The sequence below is a fragment of the Hyla sarda genome, chromosome 5, assembly GCF_029499605.1.
Source record: "Hyla sarda isolate aHylSar1 chromosome 5, aHylSar1.hap1, whole genome shotgun sequence".
NCBI classification, from domain to species: domain Eukaryota; kingdom Metazoa; phylum Chordata; class Amphibia; order Anura; family Hylidae; genus Hyla; species Hyla sarda.
Genome location: NC_079193.1, coordinates 42,568,945 through 42,595,933, shown reverse-complemented (window position 1 = coordinate 42,595,933; position 26,989 = coordinate 42,568,945). Strand labels below are relative to the sequence as shown.

The window sequence follows — 26,989 nt, the reverse complement described above, 5'->3', positions numbered from 1 at the left end:
CATGCGTTCTTCCGGATGGCGTCTGGAGCTCCGCCTGGATATGGACTTTGTTCGCACGAAGCGTTTTTTCTCCCCGGCTCCTCTCTCCTCTGGTCCTCTGCAATCCGTTCCTGTGCTTCCCGCCGCGGAGGCTATGCAAGTTGACCGGTCTCGCTTGACACCTCTAGAGAGGACACGACGCCGCATGGAGAATCTTTGCCTGTACTATGCCGGTACCGAACATTTCCTGAAGGATTGTCCTATCCGTCCTCCCCGCCTGGAAAGACGTACGCTGACTCCGCACAAAGGTGACACAGTTCTTGATGTCAACTCTGCTTCTCCACGCCTTACTGTGCCTGTGCGGATATCTGCCTCTACCTTCTCCTTCTCTACTTTGGTCTCCTTGGATTCCGGATCTGCAGGAAAATTTTTTTTGGCCTCTCCTATCAACAGGTTCTACGTCCCTGTGACCAGTCTCGCCAGACCCCTCTACATCTATTGTATTAACAATAAAAGATTGGACTGTCTCATGCGTTTCCGCACAGAACCCCTCCTAATGTGCATCGGACCTCATCACGGAAAAATTTACTTTTTTTTCCTCAGGTTCTTTGGCCCCAAGAAGAGGGGGAGACCCAAGGGGGGGGGTACTGTTACGCCGAGCGTTCCGGGTCCCCGTTCCTCCCCGGAGCGCTCGCCTCATCCTCGTTGCTGCAGCGCCCCGGTCAGATCCACTGACCGGGTGCGCTGCGGTACCGCCTCCAGCCGGGATGCGATTCGCGATGCGGGTGGCGCCCGCTCGCGATGCGCACCCCGGTCCCCGTACCTGACCCGTCTCCTGCGGTCATGTGCTGGCGCGCGCGGCTCCGCTCTCTAGGGCGCGCGCGCGCCAGCTCCCTGAGACTTAAAGGGCCAGTGCACCAATGATTGGTGCCTGGCCCAATTAGCTTAATTGGTTCCCATCTGTTTCCTGGCTATATCTAGTCTCCTCCCTTGCACTTCCTTGCCGGATCTTGTTGCCTTAGTGCCTAGTGAAAGCGTTCCCTTGTCTGTTCCTAGCCCGTGTTCCTGACCTCCTGCCGTTGCCCCTGACTACGATCCTTGCTGCCTGCCTCGACCTTCTGCTACGTCCGACCTTGCTTCTGCCTACTCCCTTGTACCTCGCCTATCTTCAGTATCTTCAGCAGTCAGAGAGGTGAGCCGTTGCTAGTGGATACGACCTGGTCACTACCGCCGCAGCAAGACCATCCCGCTTTGCGGCGGGCACTGGTGAAAACCTGTAGTGGCTTAGAACCGGTCCACTAGCGCGGTCCTCGCTATCCCTCTCTGGCACAGAGGATCCACCTCCTGCCAGCCGGCATCGTGACATTCACAAAGCTCTTTAGTGCGAAGGACCCAGCTAAACAATTGATATGAAGCTGGGATTCGGAAGGAGACCATTTCCCTCCAGTAGAGAGGGAGCCGCAACGCGCTCCCCAACCCGAAAGACTTGCGTCTGATTCTATGACAATATCCGGATTTGGATTGAAGATTGTTCTTCCATTCCAGGTCTGGATGTGAGATAGCCACCAAAGAAGTTCTTCTTTGGCGTCTGAAGAGAGGCGAATCTCGTCTGAGTATCCCAGGCCTTCTCTCAAATGACGAATTTTCAATCGTTGTAGGGCTCGATAATGGAGAGGGGCTGGAAATACAGCTTGAATGGAAGCTGAAAGAAGACCCACTATCCGAGCTATGGTACGGAGAGAAATAAGATCTTTGCGAAGGATTTGGCGAATCTCTTTCCGAATAGTTTTGAGTTTCTTCTGAGGAAGACTCAGAGTGGATGATTGAGTATTGATCTTGAAACCCAAGAACTCCAGTTCCTGGGATGGTAGGAGAATGGATTTTTTGAAGTTGATTAGAAAACCCAGATTGGAAAGAAGGGATAGAGTCCAATCTCTGTGGGTTAGAAGAAGATTTTTGGATTGAGCCATGATGAGAATGTCGTCTAGATAAATAATGAGACGAACACCTCGGCTTCTGAGTAGAGCAATTATAGGCTTCAGAAGTTTTGTGAAGCACCATGGGGCTGATGAGAGTCCGAAGGGAAGGCATGTGAATTGCCATTTTTGAGTGTTCCAAAGAAATTGGAGGAAGATTTGAGAGGATGGGTGAATCGGGACTGTTAGATAAGCATCTTTTAGGTCTATCTTGACTAGCCAGTCGTCTTTTAGTAGAATATCTCTCAGAAGATGGATGCCTTCCATCTTGAAGTGTCTGTACACAACAAAGTTGTTGAGTAGTTTTAAGTTGATCACGGGTCTGTGACCTCCATCTTTCTTTTGTACTAGAAATAGATTGCTGAGAAAACCTGGGGAATTTAGGGGAACAGGTATAATTGCTTTCTTTGCAATGAGTTCCGTTACTTCTAGATTGATCAGATCTAGGTCTGTAGTTGAAAAATGAATTGGATGGGGTAGAGAGTGTTGTACGGGAGGAGAGAAAAACTCTATTTGGAAACCTGATACTGTATCCAGGATCCAAGAGTCTGACGTAATTGTAGTCCAGTTTGTTAAAAAATGTGTGAGTCTCCCTCCTAATGGAAGGTTGTGGGAGTAAATGGGAAGACTTACCTGTAGTTGGTTTAGCACGCTGGAATCCACGTTGTCCTCTTGGGCGCCAGGGTCTTGCCCGGTAGGGGAAGAACGGTGTGGGGTTGGCTGGTTGGGTAGTATATGATGGCTGGTAAGGTTGGTACTGATTTTGAAAGGAGCCTCTTGACTGTTGTCTAGTGGGGAGATAGCGGCCGGAAGAGCGGCTCCTTCCTTTCCCGGCCCTACCAAAAACCCTATTGGAAAAAACTTTTTTCAACGATGTTTGAGCTTTGTTGATGGACGAAAAGAGTCCAACGTATTTGCCCATTTGATTAATAAAATCTTCCCCAAAGAGCATCCCCTCTGTGGGGTGAGTAGGTTCATTGGATGCTAAGTTCGTTAATTGGGGGTCGATTCTCATTAGAACAGAGCGTTTACGCTCAGTGGAAAGGGCTGCATTTGCGTTGCCCAAAAAACATACAGCACGTTGTGTCCAACCTTTTAGAACTTCCACTTCAACTGGTTTGTTGGAGATAGAAGATTCTTCTACCATGTCTAAAATCTTTGATAAGGGACCGAGAATATCCAGGAGTTTGTCCTGACAGGACTTAAAACTCCTATCTATACCTTTTTTAGGATTTTTCCCTGTTTTCATCAAAAATTTATTCAGAACTGGGTCCAGTTCTGGAGTTATTGAAGATAAATGGGGGAGTATAGGGCGGGGACACTCTGCCTTCAGTTTACTGCGAGTGACCTTATCCATGCTCTTGTTAACTCTAATAGAGAGGAACTTAGCAACTATGGGGTTAGGTAGCCATTCCCCAGATCTGGGGTGTTGGATGAGGGCTGGGTCAAAGGAGGAAAGGTCTGATTCCTCCAAAGGGTCATCCTCCTGATAGTCAGGGTCATCATTTATTTCACCGCTTTCTTGTGACAGGTAGTCAAAAGAATCAACAATTTCCTCAGCCTGAGAATCTGAAGAATCATCAGAATTCGGTTCTGTAAAAGAATTTGGTTTATTTCTTTTAGCGGTCTTATGAGCCCTACTTACAGATACTTCCTCTTGGGCAGAGGGTAACGTGTGCGGCTTTGAAGCGCATTTATCGTGACCTATGATAGGTCTGTCTTTTAATTTATCTTGGCGACCTCCTTTACATTGTTTTTTAGGAGGGGGAGCAGTGCCGTCATGTGTGTGTCGTTTTTTGGAAGTAGCCTTTTTGGGGACATTAAACCCTTTGGCTAAATCTGCCACTGAAGTTTCTGGTGTGAAATAAAGATCACCAGGTGTTTTGGGATTAGAGGTGGAGGGGTGGGCCAGTGCCAGAGAAATAGATTTCTGTATACTATCTTGCAAAACAGTAACTGCAGATAACATGGCACTCTGTACTGATCTGGCCACTGAATTATCCACCAGATTCTGGAGGTGGTCATTATTATTAGCCTCAATATTAGCTGATTGAGCTTCAGAGGTCTCCATGAGTAAATATTAATATTTATATATATATGCTATGAGGCAATTCTAGGCAGAATAGGCAGAAATGATTTGCTTTTATAAAAGCAATTTGGTATTTCTGTCACAGTGAGTAGGTACTCAGTAATGCTGGGACCGAGTACAAATTAATTACAGAGTAGCTAATTAGTAAAGCCAATCACCGTGTGGTACTGGAGTGACAGGGAGGCAGTACTGCGTCTCTGAGGGAACCTGACGGAGTGACAGGATTCCCGCCCAACAGCAGGTGAGGACCACTCTGCTGAAGTATCGCGAGACTTCCGGGAACTGAGAGAAAATGGCGGCGATGGTGCAGAAGAAAAGAAGATGGTGAAACGAAACGCAGGGGAAGAAATATCGGAGAAGAAAGCCTGGATTGGGAACCGGAGGTATCGGTAAGGTGAGGTAAGTATACAGTGAGAGAAAATATTGAGTTTATGCTGACGAACTAGGAAGGAATATAATATATATGAAGCGGGAGTACCGGGACCCCAGTATAATGACAATATACTGAATACTTGGAAATAAAGAGTTGGGGGAAATTATATCAATGTATTATAGAGAAAAAATAATAATGGAATAGCAGACCATATATATAAGGGGGTTAATTAAAGTAATATGTATGCAATACTATAAACAGAATAAAATAAATAAATAAATGGGTTAATTAAATAAATAAATGGTGATAATATATATATATATATCAGTTAAAGAAATATGGATATTTAAAGAAAAAATACTGTAGAGACAATGACTTATCTGTTAACAGCTGCTGAGCAGCAAAAGAAGAAGGAAGATATTAGATTAACTGTCACTATTATATCTGCTACTGTGCATTGATTGGTTAATACCTGTAGCATGTTTGGCTACACCATACCTGTGCCTACTAAGTTTTTTCTTGTATGTTGTTCATAATATGCTTTTGCTGCTGATCAGTAAATGAAGATCTAAAAGCATGATAGGAGCGTCTTGTATTTACATAAAATTTAGTAACATCTGGAGAAGCCGATGCTGTATCACAGTGGTCCCCAAACTGTGGCCCTCCAGATGTTGCAAAACTACAATTCCCAGCATGCCTGGACAGCCGTAGGCTGTCCAGGCATGCTGGGAATTGTAGTTTTGCAACATCTGGAGGGCCACAGTTTGGGGACCACTGCTGTATCACAAGGACTACCTGGAGCAATATGCTCAAAACAAATGGGTTTGCTTCTGGAGTCTTGTTTAGTCTCTTTATGTAAACTACTTAGTTATTGTTATAGTAATGCTTACATTAGGTCTCTTTAGTGTCTGAGATGTGATGTAAACGTTACCTTGATCCCACAAATGGTATATGTGTGTGGTATGTAGTGATATCTTAAAGGGGTACTCCAGTGGAAAACTTTTTATTTTTTTTTAAATGAACTGGTGCCAGAAAGTTAAACAGATTTGTAAATGGCTTCTTTTAAAAAAATCTTAATCCTTTCAGTACTTTTAAGCAGCTGTATGCTACAGAGGAAAATCTTTATTTTTTGAATTTCTTTTTTATGTTGTCCACAGTGCTCTCTGCTGACACCTGATGCCCGTATCAGGAACTGTCCAGAGCAGGAGAAAATCTCCATAGCAAACCTATGCTGCTCTGGACAGTTCCTGACATGGACAGAGGTGTCAGCAAAGAGCACTGTGGACAACACAAAAAAGAAATTCAAAAAGTAAAGAATTTCCTCTCATACAGCTGCTAAAAAGTACTAAGGAATTAAGATTTTTTTAAATAGAAGTAATTTCCAAATCTAGGAAAATAAAATATACCAGTCCTCAGTTCACTAACTCATCAAAGAGTTATATGGTATCAGTCTGGGAAATGCCAAGAAAAGAATTCAATACAATATACCAAAAATTATAAATTTATTAATGTACCTCAATATATAAGATATGAATGTCAGATGACAATAAAATATAATTTTAAAATATTGATGTTAATAATGTGCCTAACGTGGGGCCCCACGTTGGCACCTGAATATGCTAAACGGATACCACCATATGACTTGATAAAACCAATATGTAAATATGGTCACTATTCACACCAGGAATAGAAAAACGCACAATGGCTCAAATAAAGCCTAGGAAAAAAATTGTGTCCCCTATAACGGGGTGAATTGTCCTACAATACAAGGAACAACCTGTAAATGAAAATACAGCCTACAAATAAGATATAGTGTAACAACCTGTAAATATAAATACAATGTGAATCCTGCAATGAAAATGTGAATAAATACAAGATAAGACGCTGATGATATCAAATAGTTGTGGTTTCCAGTAATGACCTGTAAATGAATATATCGCAGTCCTGATATAATCTTGTGTGAATAGTGGCCACTTTCATATGTCCCGCATATAATGAAGCAGTCTTTCTTTTTTTGCCAATTGTATCCACTTAAGGATGGTAAACTGTATCAATGTTTCCGTATGCTGTGTTCTCTAGGATTGCTGAATTATAGCTATGTTGGTATAAAGCGTAATAGCTGTTAATGAATTGTCGGCACTTTCGTGCCTCTCACCGCTCCTACGATCTGGTTGACTGTGTAGCGCTCAAGTTGGGGTGGCGATGTGCGGCCACGTCTCCCTCAGCGAGCTGCGAGGATAGCGGTGTTCGGCCGGTCAGCGTGTGTCTCGGCGGCGTCTGACGTCAGCAGTCAGCTGAAGAAGGGGTGTCAACTTGTCATACCCCGAAACGCGTCTGGTGCTGCATTTGGAAGCCGGATTCCACTTAACCATATTCACATTTAGCACCCATCCTGGTGCGTTTTTTTACCCGCTAATATCTATGAGGACTTATTGCCATTGATACCTCAGGAATGAAAGAATTGCCTTATATCCACCTGGGATTGCTGACCATATGCTGATCGTTTGCTGAATAATATTATTGGAAAAGTTAAGAGACTTTAACATCTGCTCAAACTAAACGTCCATTACAAAACAGTCAGCTGACCTGCAATCCGCTGACTGCTGACGTCAGACGCCGCCGAGACACACGCTGACCGGCCTAACACCGCTATCCTCGCAGCTCGCTGAGGGAGACGTGGCCGCACATCGCCACCCCAGCTTGAGCGTTACACAGTCAACCAGATCGTAGGAGCGGTGAGTGGCACGAAAGTGCCGACAATTCATTAACAGCTATTACGCTTTATACCAACATAGCTATAATACAGCAATCCTAGAGAACACAGCATACGGAAACATTGATACAGTTTACCATCCTTAAGTGGATACAATTGGCAAAAAAAGAAAGACTGCTTCATTATATGCGGGACATATGAAAGTGGCCACTATTCACACAAGATTATATCAGGACTGCGATATATTCATTTACAGGTTATTACTGGAAACCACAACTATTTGATATCATCAGCATCTTATCTTGTATTTATTCACATTTTCATTGCAGGATTCACATTGTATTTATATTTACAGGTTGTTACACTATATCTTATTTGTAGGCTGTATTTTCATTTACAGGTTGTTCCTTGTATTGTAGGACAATTCACCCCGTTATAGGGGACACAATTTTTTTCCTAGGCTTTATTTGAGCCATTGTGCGTTTTTCTATTCCTGGTGTGAATAGTGACCATATCCACATATTGGTTTTATCAAGTCATATGGTGGTATCCGTTTAGCATAATCAGGTGCCAACATGGGGCCCCACATTTGGCACATTATTAACATCAATATTTTAAAATTATATTTTATTGTCATCTGACATTCATATCTTATATATTGAGGTACATTAATAAATTTATAATTTTTGGTATATTGTATTGAATTCTTTTCTTGGCATTTCCCAGACTGATACCATATAACTCTTTGATGAGTTAGTGCACTGATATAGTGCACTGGTATATTTTATTTTCCTTGATTCAATTCCCTTTTTTCCTCTTTTGGGTGAGAGGTATCCAGTTAACCTCGTACATTTTATGTTGTAGAGCTACGCATCCATATTTCTAATTTACAAATCTGTTTAACTTTCTGGCACCAGTTGATTTAAAAAAAAAAATAAAAAAGTTTTCCACCGGAGTACCCCTTTAATGGGAATCTGTTGACATTTCCATGTAGAGGATGGATGATGATGAGTTCAAACATAACTGAAGTACCAGGTAGCATCTCATCCACTAGTGTAGGAAGAGGAGGACCCTTTACATGGGACCATCATAAGGCAAAAGACTGTTACTAGGAATGCTTGTTCCCCAGCTGACAAACAATTCTCATTCATCAGGTGGTAATAACATCATCATTATTGACCACACATTGCCTTGTGTAAGCAGGGGATGTTCAGCCATTAATGATCAATTTAAAGTGGCACACAAACAATTTGGTGATCATTCATTGAGCTGCGTAAAGGCTCTGTAACCCAAGATCGGCGCTCGGTATCCTACTCCCATTGGCCAGTCAAAAAGAGCCTTAAAGGGGTATTCCGGCCATAGACATCTTATCCCCTTTCCAAAGGATAGGGGATAAGATGTCTGTCCGTGGGGGGGGGGGGGGGGGGGCGATGCTGGGACCCCATGTGATCTCCGTGCAGCACCCGGCATTCTCTGCCATGCTGCTTCTCCAGTCTCGGAAACCTCTGCGTTTCCTGTACTGGAGACGTCATGCCCCCTCGTGTCTAATGCCCCCTTCATGTCTAATGTCACACCACGCCCCCTCCCATAGACATGAATAGAGGGAGCGTAGCGTGACATCACATCTCCAGTCCTGGAAACACAGAGGTTTGTGAGACTGGAGCAGCAGCCCGGCAGAGAATACCGGGTACTGCACGGAGATCTCGGCGGGGGGCATCAGCAGGCCCCCCACGATTAGACATCTTATCCCCTATCCTTTGGATGTATATGGCCGGAATACCGGTGTTCAGACCTCTGTTCACTAAGGCTGCCCCAGATCCTCCTCTCAGCTCTGAGTGACTGAACACATTAGCTGTCACTATCATCTGGAAAGAGGGTCCGAAGAAACCCTAGAGAAGTGATGGCGAACCTATGGCACGCTTGCCACAGGTGGCACACCGAGCCCCTCTGTGGGCACGCGGCCTTAGTTCGCCAGGCGGGGCAAACTGGGACATCCCTGTGTCCCGAAAGATCTTTTCGGGACACAAGGATGTCCGGTTTCCTTTCTACGGCCCCATGTTAACTTTAAAAACGCAGGGGCCGCCAGGAGGTAGCGCACGCAGGGTCATCACTGACATCCCGTGTGTGCGTCCATAGGAACGGAGGAGGGGAGCATTGAGGAGGAGGACACGCAGGTATGGTAAGTTACCTGCACGTCATCTTCAGTGCTCCGACCACGCTCCTCCAGTCCCAGGACCTACTGCTACAGTAGAGCGTGACCCCTGACCGGAGGAGTGGTGGACGGAGCATTGTGAGGCAGTACACAGACATACAGCCTCCAGCCATACACTGTATATGGCTGAAGGCTGTATGTCTGTGGGGGAACTATACTGCACCTAAAGTGGAGGAACATACTGCCAACCTAATGTGGGGGAACATACTGCCAACCTAATGTGGGGGAACTATACTGCCTACCTAATGTGGGGGAACTGCAACCTAATGTGGGGGAACTGCAACCTAATGTGGGGTAACTGCAACCTAATGTGGGGTAACTGCAACCTAATGTGGGGGAACTATACTGCCAATCTATTGTGGGGGAACTACATCCTAATGTGGGTGAACTATACTGCCTACCTAATGTGGGAGAACTACAACCTAATGTGGGGGAACTATACTGCCAAACTAATGTGGGGGAACTACAACTTAATGTGGGGGAACTATACTGCCTACCTAATGTGGGGGAACATCAACCTAATGTGGGGGGGACTGCAACCTAATGTGGGGGAACTGCAACCTATTGTGGGGGAACATACTGCCTACCTAATGTGGGGGAACTATACTACTTACCTAATGTGGGGAACATACTGCCTACCTAATGTGGGGGAACTACAACCTAATGTGGGGGAACATACTGCCTACCTAAGTTGTTTTTTCTAAACTTAAACCTCAGTATTCTGATTTAATTGCTGTGCTGGCACTTTGAGGGAAAAAAAAGTTGGCGTGCATTATGGTTTGGGCACTCAGGCTCAAAAAGGTTCACCATAACTGCCCTAGAGCATAGAGCTCTAGGCATCTGGCATGAAAGGCCCACCTCCTGGGTACTTGGGATAGAGGCGCCCTGGACACTAAAAGACATTTTTGGGCATTAGTTATATTTTAAATACACTCCCTGTTCTCTATGTAGAAGTGTCAGCAGTTTTCAAGGGCTTACAACTGCTGACTAGTTCCCTTTAAACCCGCCCTAAAACAAACATATCATTTTAGATGACTCTTCCTCTTAAAAGATGGCTCCATATACCTGTCATGGATCTGCTTATGATTCACTAATAAATGAATCTCTATCTACAGATCCTTCTCATCAAAGACTCCTTCATACCTCAAATTCAGTGCTTCCTTATTTCCTTGTGGTGCACATATTATTTTCCTGTTCCTTTTAATGTTCCTATTTGTTTTCATTGGAAGTAAATCCTAATGTAAAAGGGTCAGCTTAATTACATAACATAAAGCGCTATTCAGTAGTGTGGGCAGGGATGGAGAATAGGCCATTTAAAAGACGACGAAGAAGCAGCAGGAAACTCATCCAACTTACCAGGAACCCGAAAGAATTTTTGTCTTGTCTTTCAGCAATTACACCCAATTATTAGGTAGCTGCAATTTATTTTTTTATTATTGCAAGAAGTGATGACGTCCATGTAGTCCAGCGGTAAAGGCGGCGAACATTAAGGTGATGCCTGTCACTGGATATTAATTAGTTGGTCTTTACCCCGCCAAAAACAAGCTCACCGGTTAATCCATCATCCCCAGAAAAACATGTTAGTCCAACTCTCACTGCTCCGAAGTCTACGACTGCATCAATCATATCAGTCCGAAAGAGTTCACCGAGAAAGGAGAACACATTAAACTCAATCACTTTTTGCAGACTTTATTTATTTTAAGAAAGAGGGCCGCCGCGTGGTGAAAAACCCTTAAGAGTAATTTAAACTGTGTTTAAAGGGACGTCAGGTGCTAAGATTCTCTGGAAAGCTGCCGGAAAACGGCAAACCGATGCCTCTAAGCACATTGTTGTCGGAATCCTGTTTAGATTGAGGGTCCCTTCATGTGGCAGCAGCTTGTTATATAAAGCTACCAAGGGGGAAATGTGTTTCCAAGTCTTCGTTTTCTTCTTTTGAGGTCAGGGAGGTTTGGAATCTGTGGGACTGGAGTTGATTTTTTTTTTAAACTAGAGTAAGGATATCACATTACTTGACTTTTGGAATACACAACAAGTGCTGCATTATAGTCTGATCCCATCTAGGGGGGAAAAATTCGGCAAGGGAGAGCGGCTTATCTTTGCCTAACTGTGCGCTTGTAGAAAGACATCGACTTTAGTATCGTTTGGATACCCTGCCGAGCAGTTGGCACCAGAGATTCTCTTGGCAAACATCAGGGATATTTCAGTCTTGTAAATAGGAGCTTGTACCTTAGTCTATTTCCTAGAATTCCAAGAAGACAACAAAGCGCCATGCGGAAAAATAAAACAACTGCACATCTCATAAAGTGTCAATCTTCATTCAGTTAACATGTAAATGGACATGGACACACTAAATGTATCAGAGTGCAAATGCCACAGAAACAGGTTTAAATACATTTAGAAAGTATTTTTCATTTTGTGTTGACTGTATTATTTTTATACAATATGATCTCTATATTCTGTAGCCCTGATAATTTGTTCTGCATTTTTTTGGGTCACTCCCCAGTGACTGATGTTGACACTGCCATTGTCGACTCTACTTAAGCAGTAAAAGGGTCAGGTTATAATGACAGCCATTAGCCGTGCGTTACCACTTAATCCATCCGGCTGTAACTCGCAATCGCAGAGGATCTTAGGAGTGAGATGCTTCTTCCGGCTCTCTTGTCAGAGAGCTGGAAGAAGCGGTTGTGAAATGTTGTTGCTCTTGTCATGGGGTCCCCACACCTCTGTAATTAAAGACGTTTGGACCCAGTGTGTGAGTGCTGCTAGTTTCTTTTCCTCTTCTGTATTGTTGAAACTCTTGTTTAACTCTGGTTTACTGTTAGCTGAGCACTGCCAGCCAATGCATGAAGGTCTTTTGCTGCTAATAGACTGGTATAAGGGGTATGAACAGAATGCTGATGTACAGTACATGCTAGTAGTTCCAGCATTTTTACTCAGTTTGTGATCTTACGAGTGAGACTGCGTGATCTCAACTTTTTACATGTCTGGACAACATGTCAAATGTTTATTCAAATGTTTTTAAACTTGTTTTTATGGCATTTACACTTTGATATGTTGAGTGTGTCCATGTCCATTGACATTTGAACCCGATAAGGACAATTTATGGGTTGTGCAGTTGTCTTTTTTTGTAGCACTTTGTTGTTTTCAGACTAACACTGTTTATAGGTGGTGCCCACTCTTCTCTTCATGTTTGGTGGTCAAGTTTTCTAGAATGGACTGCCCCTTTATAACCTCAGTACAGACACATCAGCCATTCCCGATTACTCAGCTAGCTAATATTTATTTCAATGGATCATTTTCAGTAATTGAAAAATCTTTTTGAGGGAAAAAAAATTGAGATTGGGTAAAATAAAATGTATAAACAACCAAACCTAAATATATGCAGCTCAATTTAATGGAAAAGATTGCTAGTAAGTGCATCTGCCAGTTCCTCAGCGAGCCAAAAAAGAGGAATCTGGCACTGTCCTCAGTTAGCAACTTCATCTTTCATCTGTATTTCTCTTCTGTATTTATCTTGCTTCAAGAAAATTCAGAGAATGTCTTTTCCTTCCGACTTGGCTCTTACCGTAAACCACAGAAATACTCGGAGCAACGTCTTGCAATTGTTCGGCTTTGTGTACAGTACATGTCCTGGGCTCTGCTAAATAACAAATGTATATTTAATTTGACAGCTATAAAATAAAAGATAAAGCGCTACTTAAGACTTGTTCTTGTATACCATAAAATCACGGTAAATCTCTGACTTTACATCCTTTTTTTTCCCTTTTCGGTCGGTATAAATTGACATACTCTGGGTGACCTCATTCTCCGGCTCGGAGCCAGATGATTTTTACTTTTTCTAATGTTAATAAAAACATTATCATAGCCTTTAGCATTGCAGTATCTCAATATCTGGCTAAATACAGGAGCCAGGAGTGGATTTCGACAGGGAAACTCTAATTCTGCCTTGATTGAAAATATTCCTTTTTCTATGTATATGACATGTAAATGACTAAACATGAGCAATATATTCAGATTGCCTAGTTCAAATAGGATTTCTTGTTTCGAGGTCAGACACTTGTAATTCTGCCTGCCCTTATCTGTCAAATTGAAAGCATGTGGAACTTGGAAATAGTCAGTAGTGTAACCCTTCTGCTTAGTAGCGGTTCCACCCTTTTTAGTTGCACATTGTGTTTTTGTCTCCAGCAGCATGAATAGTTGGGGATGTTAGGGTTAATGTCTGTTATGTTCATACTGTTTTTGTTATTATCAGTTTTTTTTTATATTTGACATTTTTGGTATGACAATATTTAGTCTTAAATTTGTGATATCAAACTAGGTAGCTTAATGGGATTGTCTGCTTAGGAAAATTTCTTAATATTATATAGGACCCTGATGAGCTTTTGGGACCTTAGCCAGATATTCTGTAACGTGTAGATAGCAATTGTTCTATTTACTAGCAGCACCACCACAGGAGAAATAGAGCATTACGAACTTCCCATTGTCTTTGTAATACATGGACGTCTTGGGTCCTCCTGAGACAGACACTGTAGCCACTGTCGCTATTTGACAAAGGCCTTTAAAAAAAAAAAAAGACCTCCCCATTAACTTAAAATTCTCTAAGGCTAAATTTCCACTTGGTTTTTTTTCTGGCAGTTTTTGGAAAACTGCCACTGCAGTTTTTGAGCCAAAGCCAGAAATGTATTCAAAAGGAATAGGACATATAAAGGAAGGACTTATACTTTTCGTCCCTTATGGATCCACTTCTGACTTTGGCTCAGAAACTGCCAGAAAGAAACCGAGTGAATGGGTTTACACCACATTTTTGCAATGCAGTTCCTGAATCAGGTTTTTGATAAAAAAAAACGGATTCCTCAAAACCTGACTAAACTGTATCAAAACATCTGTACAAATTTGTATCTGTATACGGTTGAAAACTGTATACGGTTTGAAAAATGATGTCCAGTTGCATCCGTTTTTAAGAAAAAAAATTATACGTTTTTAACTTTTCACTCCTTTATGAATTAAGTTTTAATTGTTTGATTGAAATTCCAAGAAAACTGAGCAAAGCCAAAAACCATATGGTGAAAACCGGATGGAACCGTACGCACATACGGTTCTGTACGGTTCCCATTGACTCCCATGTTTTAAAAAAAAGTATACTGTTTAATACTGTTTTTTACCCGGACCAAAAACCGTGGTAGAAAAGTTAAAAACCGTATGGTTTGAAAAACGGAGACAACCATATACATTGTGGTGCATACGGTTTTGAATGGGAAGTCTATGGGCACGGTTTTCTGTACGGTTGCATACGTTTTTTTCATGAAACCGTATGCCGAAACCGTATAGTAAAATCGTGGTGTGAACCCACCCTAATACAGTTTTTGAGAATTTTCTAAGCCAGACAAGCCCTATACATTTTACATCCGGAAAAGATGTCTCTCTGGTTACCCTATTGGTAAGACCACCTCTGTGCTCCCAAACCACATAAGAACAACTCAACTCTTTGGAAGCTCTGTAACCTTAATGCATATCTGTTATTTCAAAAGATTTTAGAAAACATGTATGGTTTGGTTAGATTAAACCTTCAAAGTAACAATAAGGTGATTTTAGTGCTCACTGCGGTTACTGAGTCCCTGAAATCCACCTCCATGGTGCTCAGCTATTTTTAATTATCTCCATTGCAGGGAGCAGGACCAGAGGTAGGTTGTGTGGCAGCAGTACACACATTTAATTTCCCTTAGTTGTCTGGCCAATCACAGCACAGCACCTACTCATTTCTACTATTCCATGTCATAGTGTTGGTGAAAGTCTACTTGACTGAACCGGCCTCACTGTGCTGGGCTGTTGCTTTACACAATACACTACTATAGAAGGCATATTGAAGGATGAACGTTTATCAATGCACTTGCTTTACCATGCACTATTTGAGCAGAAAATGAAAGAAATAGCCACAATACAGAAAATAGAAAACTACTGCTACTGCTAATCACAAGCTAAAAGGGGGGGGGGGGAATGAGAGGGGATTACTTTCAGGAGGCAGCACTGTTTACATATAGTAGTAGGAGAAAACTTGCCTTCCTGGGTAATCAGAGTTAAGAAGCTTTCATTCAGTGTGGATCCACTTTAGAGGGCAGACAGCATCATAAATTGCAGTTACACATCTCACAGTCCTCTCCTCTGCACACAGCACAATCCCTGTCCCTACTTTCTGTCTTCCGTCTTGGTGTCTCTGTTACTAGAGACAGACTGAGCTAAATAACAGGCAGTGAATAACAGATTGCAGGAAAGTGAAACACCTTACTGTATATCCAAAATTTAATAGTAGGGATTGGCCGATTTTATCTTGCCGATAATGCTGATAATGCGGGCGCTTTAAATCAATGAACTGTAGCGGCTTTTGCTGGGCCAGAGACCGCTGCCTGCTTCTCTCCCACTGCCTGTCCTGAGTCCAACCACCGCCGCTGCCTGATTGCCTCCCCTCTGGCCAGAGACCGCCGCTGCCCCATTGCCTCCCTAATCCCCGGTTTTATAATTACCTTTTCCCGGTGTCCGCGCTAATTCTGGCTTTGGCAGCGTCCTGAGCTGTCACTGTGCGCCGGGCCACTGACGGTGACGTCGCGTTGAGGATGTCACTCGTCATTGCGCAGCGCACAGCAACAGCGCAGGATGCCACAGGAGCCAGAAGTAGCGCGTACCCCGGGAACAGGTAATTATAATTATATCCCCAGGCCAGTGAGTCTGTTCATGGTGAAGGCCAGGCTGGTGACCGGGGACAGCACTCCTCTGGTGTACGGGTACAGCATACAGAGTGTACGGGTGTACGGGTACAGTGTACAGTGCAGGGCCGGGGCAAGGCTGTGGAGGGGCGGCTGGGGCTGAACTCACTCAGCAGCTTCTCCATCTCCATTGTGCAAAGCGGCGGGGTTGGACACACACACGGCGGGCAGCGGCGGTGGTTGGACTCAGGACCCCAGGACAGGCCCCTGGCCCCGCAAAATCCGCTGCAGTTCATTGATTTAAAGCGGGGGGGGGGATTAAAATGCACGGAATATCGGCATAAGTTATCGACTATAGGCCTGAAAGTTCACAGGTTATCGGTATCGGCTCTAAAATATCAATATCGGTCGATCCCTGCTTTAGAGCTTTTTGTTTCTTGGGTAAGAAGCCATTTTTGCTAATGAAGAAAGTTACAAAGGTATTTAAGTTATTATGCTTCTGTTATTTTATAAGACATTAAAATACCCAACACTTCTGTCCCCTGACATCTTAATCAAAAGGCCGTAAAGACAGTAAACCGTATGGGTTTTTAAACAGTATACTGTTTTTAAAAGTGCATACTGTTCCGTCCGTTTTTGTAGAAAAAAAAACATACGTTTTTGAAAATTTTGTCCATTTTTAATGGGAGGGGTCTTGGGTGGGGACTTTAGGATTCAAATGCGCATGTGCAAAGTAAAAACTTATACGTTTTTCCCGTATGGAACTGTATACATGTTCGTTTCCCATTGACGTCCATGTTAAAAAAAACGTATGTGGTTGCAGTACGGTTTTTAAACCGGAGACAAAATCGTGGTCAACCACAGTTTTGACTCTGGTTTAAAAACCGTACTGCAACCGCATACGTTTTTTTTTACATGGACTTCAATGGGAAACGCACATGTGTAAGTTTTTACTTTGCACATGCGCATTTGAATCCTAAAGTCCCCAGCCAAGACCCCTCCCATTAAAAATGGGCAAAATTTTCAAAAACTTATAGTTTTTTTTTCTATAAAAACTGACGGAACTGTATGCACTTTTAAAAACAGTATACTGTTTAAAAACGCATACGGTTTACTTTTTCCCATACTGTTCCATCCGTTTTTTCCCCATGCGTTTTTTGATAGAAAACGTATGCGGGAACCGTAGTTGAAAAACGTAGTGTGAACCCAGCCTAAGACATTACATGGAAATAATGGATCTGCTTCTTCTGTCGCACTTTTGCCAGTGAATACGGACTAGAAAATGCCTTTTCACTTCACGAGTAACAGGATGTCAGCGTCTGCCTTCAATTTATGCCTATATTCAGCTATTCAAAATCCTGATCTGTGTTTTAGCCATAAGGAAACTATGCAGCTGGGATGAGTGATAACAGATTTCCTTGTGGTTATCAGCCACATTGTCAGTATGAGTAGATCTGCTATATTTTATTGAAAGGTGGGGGGGGGGGGGGGGGATATTAGCGGAGCACTTTAACATGAAAGAATGTTTACTGCGCTGTTCAGCAGGCCTGTCATTGTCAGACACAGGCCAAATCTTACCTTTTTGGGACCGTTTCAGAGCATTCCATTAAATTCCCTCAATAGAGAATGATCTGGATTACTTTTTATCTCCTGGCTTGACTTTATGATTGCCTACTGTGCCAAGTGCCACCTGGGATCTAATCAAATAGATCCTCCATTGTATGGAGACTAACCACGTTCTGCTTGTCTGTGCCATGAAGTACATAGAAAATGAAAAGCAGCTGTCCGAGTACCAAGTAGGAACCAGCCCTAAGATTCCTCATCGTCTGCAAGCCTCCTTTATAGTTCCCATTTTGTTTTCTAATTTCCACCCCACCACAAAGGAGCAGAACTATAGAAAAATTTCCAAGCAAAGGTGGTGGAAACCCTTACCATTAAAAAGTTAGAGTTAAACATCTCAGTTTACTAATATAGTCTTTGCTTAAAGAGTATGAATTCGGGTAAAAAACAGACATGGCGCACATCTACAATCTTGTATAATGATCTGATTGCTTCTCAGCATAATATCAAAAACTAACAGGTTGTTAGTATACATTTTTGATCAAAAAGTACAAAGCCGACTCGCCACGTCAAGGCCACCTATTTAGAGTGGGTCCCTAACATAAAATGGCGTAGCACTGGGCGGCGACCACCACCGCCGCGACACCAGTGCCCACGGGGGGGGGGGGGACGACCCACTGGCAGAGCGGCCCCAATGCCACTCAAACCAGTCTATGGGCCGCACCCGCCCACAGACACAGCGCCACGGCAGCAACGGACGCCGCCCCGCACCACACCAGTGTGAATAAGGTGTAATGGCTCACTTACCATGCTCTCCCAGTCAGACTGGGAGGCTGCTAGGAATGAAATGGCCCTTATGTAGCTAATTACTACCTATATAGGGTTGGGCTGAGGGGGTGGGGAAGAGTGCAGCACATGTTCAAACAAAAAAAAAAGGGAAGTATAGAAATCACAGTATGAATTTGGGTAGAAAACAGACATGGTGCACATCTACAATCTTGTATAATGATCTGATTGCTTCTCAGCATAATATCAAAAACTAACAGGTTGTTAGTATACATTTTTTTAAAGAGTACCTGTCCTATCCCACTCAAAGAAAAAGTTATGTTACTCAGTAACTAATTCTCTGATCATGTACATATAATTTTTATGTGTCTGGCACCTGTATTTCTCTCACATATACCTTCTAGCTGTTGCTCACTTGGTTTGTCATTCTGTGCTTTGGAGGGGAGTGTCCTCACTCTGTATGACTCATCTTCCTCCCTGAGTCTGCTGTGCTGGGTCTCTTCATACAATCACTGCATGCTGCTCTGTAAGGGTGGGTTCACACTACGTTTGTAGTGTACGGTTGCTGGATCCGGTTGGGAGGGCCGGATCTGGCCCATATACGGTTTTCTGACCGGACCAAAAACCGTGGTATACCACGGTTTTAGGTCCGGTCCGAAAATTGTATACGGGGCAAAAATGCCACAACCAGAGTCAGCGTTTGACTCCGGTCGGCTCATTGAAATGAATGGATCCAGCAACCATACACTACAAACGTAGTGTGAACACACCCTAACCCCATTTTCATGCTGCAGACTGATAGGACAGGAGTGAACACAGAGGAGTGCTAGTCCTGCCCTCATTTCATGGACTTTGTCCTAGCCTGTGCTTCCACTGGGCCAAAGATGATGCAGCATTTTTCCCTTTTTATGTACTGTACTGAGGCAACTCTATTTCATTTTTGCCTGATGAAACTGCACATGTGCAGCAAAACGCGTTGCATGTTGGAACAATAAAGCTACTTACCTGAAGTTCCACGTACACCAGCGCTGGGACAGCTCTGTGATTGACACACAGGTCCCAGGGCATGTGCCCCTTATCTTATCATATGTGAGCGCTGACCGACATTACAGAGCGGGCGCTCTGTCTGACACCTCCGTGCACCCAGGCAATAGTGGAGGCAGAGAGTGAGCTCTCTCTGCCTCTAGGGAATGCAGAAGAGTCCAGCGCGTCTCCCGCATGGGGAGAAGTAAGAGGAGAAGGACGAGCACTGTCCGTGCGCACAGAGGCGTCAGACAGTTGAAGTGAGCGCTCGGGCTCTGTAAAGAAATGTTGGTTGGCGCTCACATATGAAAGAGAAGGAGCCCATGCCCTGGGACATGTATGTCAATCACACAGCGGTCCCAGCACTGGTGTACGGGGGATAAGCGTGGTGGCCGCGGGGCATAGCGAACCCCTGGCCACACCCATCCGACTGTCAGTGGCTGCATATAAAAGTGTTTATTGAGCTAATAAAAGCCGTAATAAGAGGGATACAAGTAAGGCTGGAGACATATTTTACACACCATACACACACTGTGGTTAGGTAATATGCCCCAAACCTCATGACAGTTGTGCTTTAAGTAGCTGCTGCAGAAAAAAAATGTGTTCTCGTTGTTTGAATCTACATGTGGCAGACGCATGTGGTATCATCCTAACGGGATGTATTTAGTCCTAGTGCATAGGACAACACAAGCTGTAAATACAGCCCTGACCCTATTCCCTAACATGTGCCCAAATTTTAGGTCAAAACCTGGAATCTACTTTGTACGTTTCTAGAAATATAGGCCCTGATTTATCAACCTATCTGAGTCTGACTCTTTCACCCCTTTTCCTTACAAGTCTGTCAGTAGAATCTTGGTGGTTGTCATTGTAAAGCAAATACAGTCTATAGATTTATAATAATAATTCTTATAAAGAGAGAATCCAAAAACAGCATCAAAAACCCAATATTGCAAAGGATAAGTGGGTGCACAGGAAAATACCAGTCCATCTATCTATTTTACCTATCTATCTATCTATCTATCTATCTATCTATCTATATATCTATCTATCTATTTCATATCTATCTATCTCATATCTATCTATCTATCTCATATTTATCAATCTCATATCTATCTATCTCATATCTATCTATCTATCTTATGTTAACTATGGCTCCCAGACAATGGACACCCTGTATGCTGTCTCTCCGTTAGTGTATAAGTATTTTTATTACTTGGCCTTATAATACAGATTATTTTTCTTTATAATTAATACAAGCTAGGAGCAAAGTCTAAATGTAAGAAAATGAATTTCATATACTGAGATGAAGTATGTAAGTAGTAATTCTGCCCCCATATACTTAATCTCATTAGACCACTTTGGCTTTGAGTTACATTTTAGTTGCGTTTTTACAATCTCTGCGCTCAGTAATTTTGTGGTAGAAAAGCATGCATAGTGCATATTTACATGATAACATAGCCGGTGAGCTAAAGCAGACCATTAAGGCGTACTTATGGCTGGCTTCTATTCATAAAGGAACTATTGTAGTATTGCCTATGGTGAAGCCTACAGAGCAGCACAGTTTACCCTGTAGACGGATACACAATTATTCTCTTTTTCATAGCTCCCTCAAATATTTAAGGGCTTGTCCTGCCTCTAGTAGTTAAGTTCATGACAGTAAGTAAGCATACAATATTTACTAGTATACGTTCTTCAGTACTTATACCAGTAGGTTAATAATGGACTGCAGTTTGGGGTGGCAGAGACACATATACATTTAGTGTATATGCTAATGGGTGCGTGCAATGATCTCCAGAGGTCTGTGACATAACCAGACATGTAATTCTAGAGCAATGCTTTTGGTACTACATTCTAAAATACATTATCTACCCCAAACACAACAGACATTGGGGGGTATGTATGAAGGATTTTACCCTGTTTTTTTTACTGTGATTTGTCTCAAATTTCCTTTTATGTCACTTTTTTGCGACAAACAATTGCGCCAAATGGTTTAGAACAAAATCACTGATTTCACTTTGTTAGTCGTAATTTCTTTTACAATCATTCTTTGGTCTGGAAATCATTAATTGCGACTTTGTGCAAGTTTAGGCGCAAATACCTTCATTTAGGCACAAATCTACACCATGAATAAAGTGACAGAGAAAGTAGCTACAACAATAGAATGTCCCAAAGTCAGATTTACTGCCTGGAATTCTGGGGTCTGCGCCTTTTGTCGGGCTACATTTGTGCCAAAATTACAAAACAACAATTGATAATTTTGGTGAAATATGCTCCATTTGACGCAAAAAAAACATACATAAAATCGCACATTGTTACACCATTATTGATACATGTCCCTCATAGTCTGGTGGGGTGGGCCAGAACCAAACAGTAACCTCAAAGACAGAATTAAAGTCCAGAGACAAACCAGGGGTCAGAACCAAAGTTAGTACCGGAGAGCATGGAAGGTCAAATCAGAAGGTCTTGTCTAGTCTAAGTCAAGGCATTAGACACAATCCAGAATCAGAGGTTAGAAGATCAGTAATAAACACAGAAGCTGGGGAACGTGACTGGCAGCACAACTCAATGAAACCCACCCCTCTGAGAGAACATACAACACCGGCGCTGATCCTGATCTGCCCGGCATCCCCGCTCTCTGATAGGTCAGCTACTGAGGCAATGGAATGATACTCCTGGTAAAAGCACAGTGGCTAGGATCAACCTTGATGTTGTTTATTATGTTTGATGTCATTTTTAGTTAGTCTGTGACTGTAGTGACATTGCCAAAGGTACGAATACTAAAAAATCCATTTATAGAAGATGTTACAAAATAAGTTTAGGTTGATCAGTACAGTAGAGCATGTTGGATAATATCTGTTATACTAATGATTTACATTATTTTTCCTATTTTAGCTTCTCATAGACATGGTTGGTTCTGCCGATGCCCTTCTCCAAGAAGCTGCAGCCGGTTGTATAGCCAATATACGACGACTTGCTCTGGCCAATGAGAAAGCAAGATATGGCTAACCTTCAACAAAGAACATGTGTATAGTTCACTCACCTTCACAAGTAGATCACTATCTGGATTACAGTTTAGTCCTACTCACAATTCAGGTGGCCATTTTGTAGTCAGAAACCAAGGACACAACCAACAATCCAATTATTGGGTCATTCTCCTGCACATTATGGCTGCCTGTTCTGACTGTAGGAAAATGCTACTTTATAACAGATTTGGTTGGAAATTTGGTTTAAAATGTTGCCTATGCTGTGTGTTATTCTGACATCATAAGTAAAAGACATGAAACACCGGAAGTCTTACATGTCCATGTGTCAAAATGTGTTGACTGCTTCACAGCGTGTTCAAAACCTGGATCCTATAAACCTGTCACTGGGCCCTGTCTTATATTTTGAGATCCATGAAAAAGTAAAGTAACTGTAGATCAGAACTGACGGCTGGCGGCATTGAGAAAATAAAGAAGTGATCAGCTAGAATGTCCACATCATTCCAATATCATTCCGTCATGTCTTACACTATTACCAGCCTCCTGCAGCAACATAACATCTAATTATAGCAAAATAGCTAACATAAGCGAATATATCCTTCTTCTGTTCATAACATCCTACAGATATGCAGCTGAACAGAACCGCGTGATGTCGTCTGTAAAGATATTCCAGGGCCTGCATACTGCAAATATCGATGTCATTGATCCATGGCAATTATTTTTTCTTGCATATTCATGGTAGACCATTAGGGACATTTGTTAGTCCTCGGTTATTTCAATCTAAAATGCTTTTTTAGCAATATAATCCACAGATTGGCAAAGGAAAGACTGAATTCATTAGGACTTACTTCTATGACACTTTCATGCAAAACTTATTTTCCCCATTTGCTATTTTAAAACAAAAGATTCTACTAGATTAGTAAGTTATAGGGAACACAAGAATCCATCAAGGAATCTCAGTCGTCATGATAGTACTCAGGAGGGGTAGAGATTATCTCTTAGGGTATGTTTACACTGAGTAATGTGAACAGAATCTCCGCTCACAGAGTTCCACGAACAGAGATCCCACCACGCGGCCCTACGCTGTCACCATTGAAGGCAATACAGGGCTTGCAGACTTCCACGCAAAGAAGAAACATGTTCTTTCTTTGCACTGATCAATTGCAGCGGCGGAATTGTCCGCCGCTGAAAATCCACAGTGTGGACTAGCCCGCGGAAGACCCATTCACACCAATGGTAATGTTCACAGTGCAAATTTCCGACGCGCAATTCCGCTCAAATTATCCAGTGTGAGCATACCCTTTGTGCTGCTGGATAAGGCAAGAACATTTCAAAGCCGCTTGCTGCCGTATGCCTTCCAGATCATTGTCCTACCCCATTCATATCTATGAGCTAAACTAAATCAGCTAGTGGCGGTTCATTTTTCAGCCGTATCCGGCTTTTCACTTTGACTGAAAACCTTGGTCTGCTTTGTTTTTCAATCCAGGTCAAAAGCCGCATATGGTCAGAAAAGTCGCTGTCCGGGTTTACTAGCTGACTCAGTTTGGCTTATCGAAATGAATGGGTTTTAAATTCTCCTGCCGTGTCCGGCTGCCGGATGCACAAAAATTTGGTGTACATACACTCTAAACCAGAAGGACACACTTCATCTGGGTTTCACACAATAATTTCCCATATGCCCTTAAACAAAGGGATCAATATTATCTTGCCAGGGTTGGACTAACCCAATAAAGTGGATACTTTGGTGAGACCGGCAGAACACAACTCCATTTGGAGCTGACTTTGAAGCCACCACTTGGGTGGCTTCACAAATAATGTTAGACACAATGAGAACAGCAATGGTTACCATACAGTTAAAAGTGTGCACAATCTGTGTAAATGGACATAGGCTGTCCAGGTGTGCTGGGAATTGTAGTTTTGCACCAGCTGGAGTCACACTGGTTTGGAAAGCTATCATTTTACCCTAAAATGTTGCGGGTCCATAAAATTGCACTATTTTCAAAACTCTCTAAAATTAATCATGATACCAAGTTCCTGATTTACCAGCGAATAAAGACAATTTCCATATCACGTAAAAAGTAATCCAAGCAAAATACCCGAGTGCAGGACTATAATAAATGATACACAAAAATGCTTACTATTCGAAAACCAGAATTCCCTCAGAATACATCCACTGGAGTCCCACACATTTTTATTTTCCTAAAGTCTATGTTTTATGACCGTTCCTGAAAAGAGCAGGTTTATGAGATCATTACACAAACCAAGCAGTTCCAACCACAAAAAAGTGCTGATTTACTTTTACATAAGTTCTACCACATGCTAAACAGAGCGAGCAGAATAGTCAGACCAGTATATTTCAAGTACAGTTCTCCACATGATATCGGTGAAATGAAGCAGTATACAAAAACGGTAAGAATACCTTGTACTGACATTAAAATGCCCATGCCCGTCCGAATCTCATACAGATTGGTTGGCTGTATTTTTCATAGAGGAGCCTTCGATAGGGCACGTTTCCTTTTTAGTTTGTTAGTTTTTTGTTTAGAAAATGCCCATTTTAAAGGGCATAACAGTGACTAAAAAAACAATAGAAAAAATAGGGGAAAAAAGCCATACTTATCTATCCTCTGGAACCCCACAGCTCCTGTTAGGCTCCCTCTGATCCCCCGATCTGTCTTCTTCTTGCTTCCGAGACAAGAGCTTGGTGTAGGATCTGACGGCTCAGTTTATGCCACTGTATAGCCATAGAGTGGCATACACTGACCACTAGCCGTGTGGTATGTTTTTATATCTACGACTGTCCACTTTATAGAAAAGCACAATCTACTAGTAGGTCCTGCACGTCATCCTGGTGAAGACCAAAAGGACATTCTAAGGCTAGGTTTACACTATGGAAATTCCAGTGCTGCAGAATCTCATTGCTATCGCTGCTGTGGCTCCGTGTCTGTGGGGTGGTGCAGCCCAGATCCTGGGGCTAGGTCAGGCTGCATTGGGGCTGCTCTGCCACTGGGCTGTTTCCCCTGTGGGCACTGGCGTCACAATGGTCACCACTTGGTGCCACACCATTCTATGCTAGGGACCCACTACATACAGGTGGCCATGGTGTGGCTGGCGGGGTTGCACTTTATGATCATAACGTACACTTTATTTACATTTTTATTGTCAATAGGATTCCGTTACACAGTCCGCACTACAGAGTTTCATTGGCAGAGTTTCTACCACTGGAATTCCACCGCTGAAAGAATAATCTTGATCACTTTTTTTTGGAATCCGCACAGAATACAAGGACAACAATGTCCATGTGGCCAGCTGGAGATTCTGTAGTGTGAACCTAACCTAACAAGACAGTGGGTGCCTATGACTACAATTCACATATGCATTGCTTTCCTAGCAAATACACTAGAGAAGTTTAACCCTTTAACGACCAGGAGAGTAAACTTAAGCTCGTGGCCGGCTCCCGTTATGTGAAACGGGAGAAAAGCTTTGCGGTTAGCTCATTGGGCTGTTCGGGACCGCTGCAGTGAAATCGCGGTGTCCTGAACAGCTGAGAGGACAGCGGGAGGGTGCTTACCTTGTCTCCTGCCGTCCGATCGTCACTCTGCCTGAGATCCAGGCTGGAGCAGCAGAGCACCGATAACACTGATCAATGCAATGCTATGGCTTTGCATTGATCAGTGTCTGCAATCAAGGTATTGCATGTTAGAGTCCCCTATGGGGGCTATAACATTGCAAAAAAAAAGTGTAAGGAAAATAGTTAATAAATGCGATTCCCTTCCCTAATAAAAGTTTGAATCACCCCCCTTTTCCCATTTAAAAAAAAAATGTAAATAAAAATAAACATATGTTGTATCGCCGTGTGCTTAAATGTCCGAACTATGAAAATATAATGTTATTTAAACCGCACGGTTAATGACGTACACGGAAAACATTTCCAAAGTCGAAAATTGCATATTTTTGGTCACTTTGTAAACCCTAAAAAAATTTATAAAAGGCGATCAAAAAGACCCATCAAAACGAAAATGGTACCAATAAAAACTTTAGATCGTGGCGCAAAAAATGAGCACTCAAAAAAGTTAAAGGGGCCAAAGATGACAATTTTACACATACTAATTTTGGGGCATGTAGTTATAATTTTTTTAAAGTAGTAAAATAAAATATTTTATATATATGGACCTACAGAATAAAGATATGGTGTCATTTTTATCAAAAAGTGCACTGCGTAGAAATGGAAGCCCCCAAAATTAAATAAATAGGTTTTTTTTCTTGTCTTCAATTTTGCCCCAGAAATATTTTCTTCTGCTTTCGCCGTCAATTTTTGGGTGAAATTATTTATGTCATTATAAAGTACAATTGATGCCACAAAAATTAAAGGGGTACTCCACCCCTAGACATCTTATCCCCTATCCATAGGGGATAAGATGTTAGATCGCCTGGGTACCGCTGCTGGGGACCCCCGGGATCTACCATGCAGCACCCACCTGTAGCGGCTTCCGGAACCGTTTTAGGTCCTCAGGCTGAGTCAATCTCAACCACGGGGACGCAAGACCGTGACGTCACGACTCCGCCCCCCGTGTGACATCACACCCCGCCCCTCAATACAAA

General features: G+C 42.7%; 1 protein-coding gene across 1 annotated transcript in view; it reads left to right on the top strand.

Moving 5' to 3' along the window:
• The window catches only part of ODAD2 (outer dynein arm docking complex subunit 2), a 185,995-nt gene extending 163,164 nt beyond the window's left edge, over positions 1-22,831 (top strand). The window contains exon 20 of the mRNA XM_056519385.1: positions 22,302-22,831. Coding sequence (XP_056375360.1) covers positions 22,302-22,415 — 114 coding nt within the window. The 3' untranslated portion in view covers positions 22,416-22,831. The remainder of the gene's footprint in view (positions 1-22,301) is intronic.
• Positions 22,832-26,989: the final 4,158 nt, after the last annotated feature.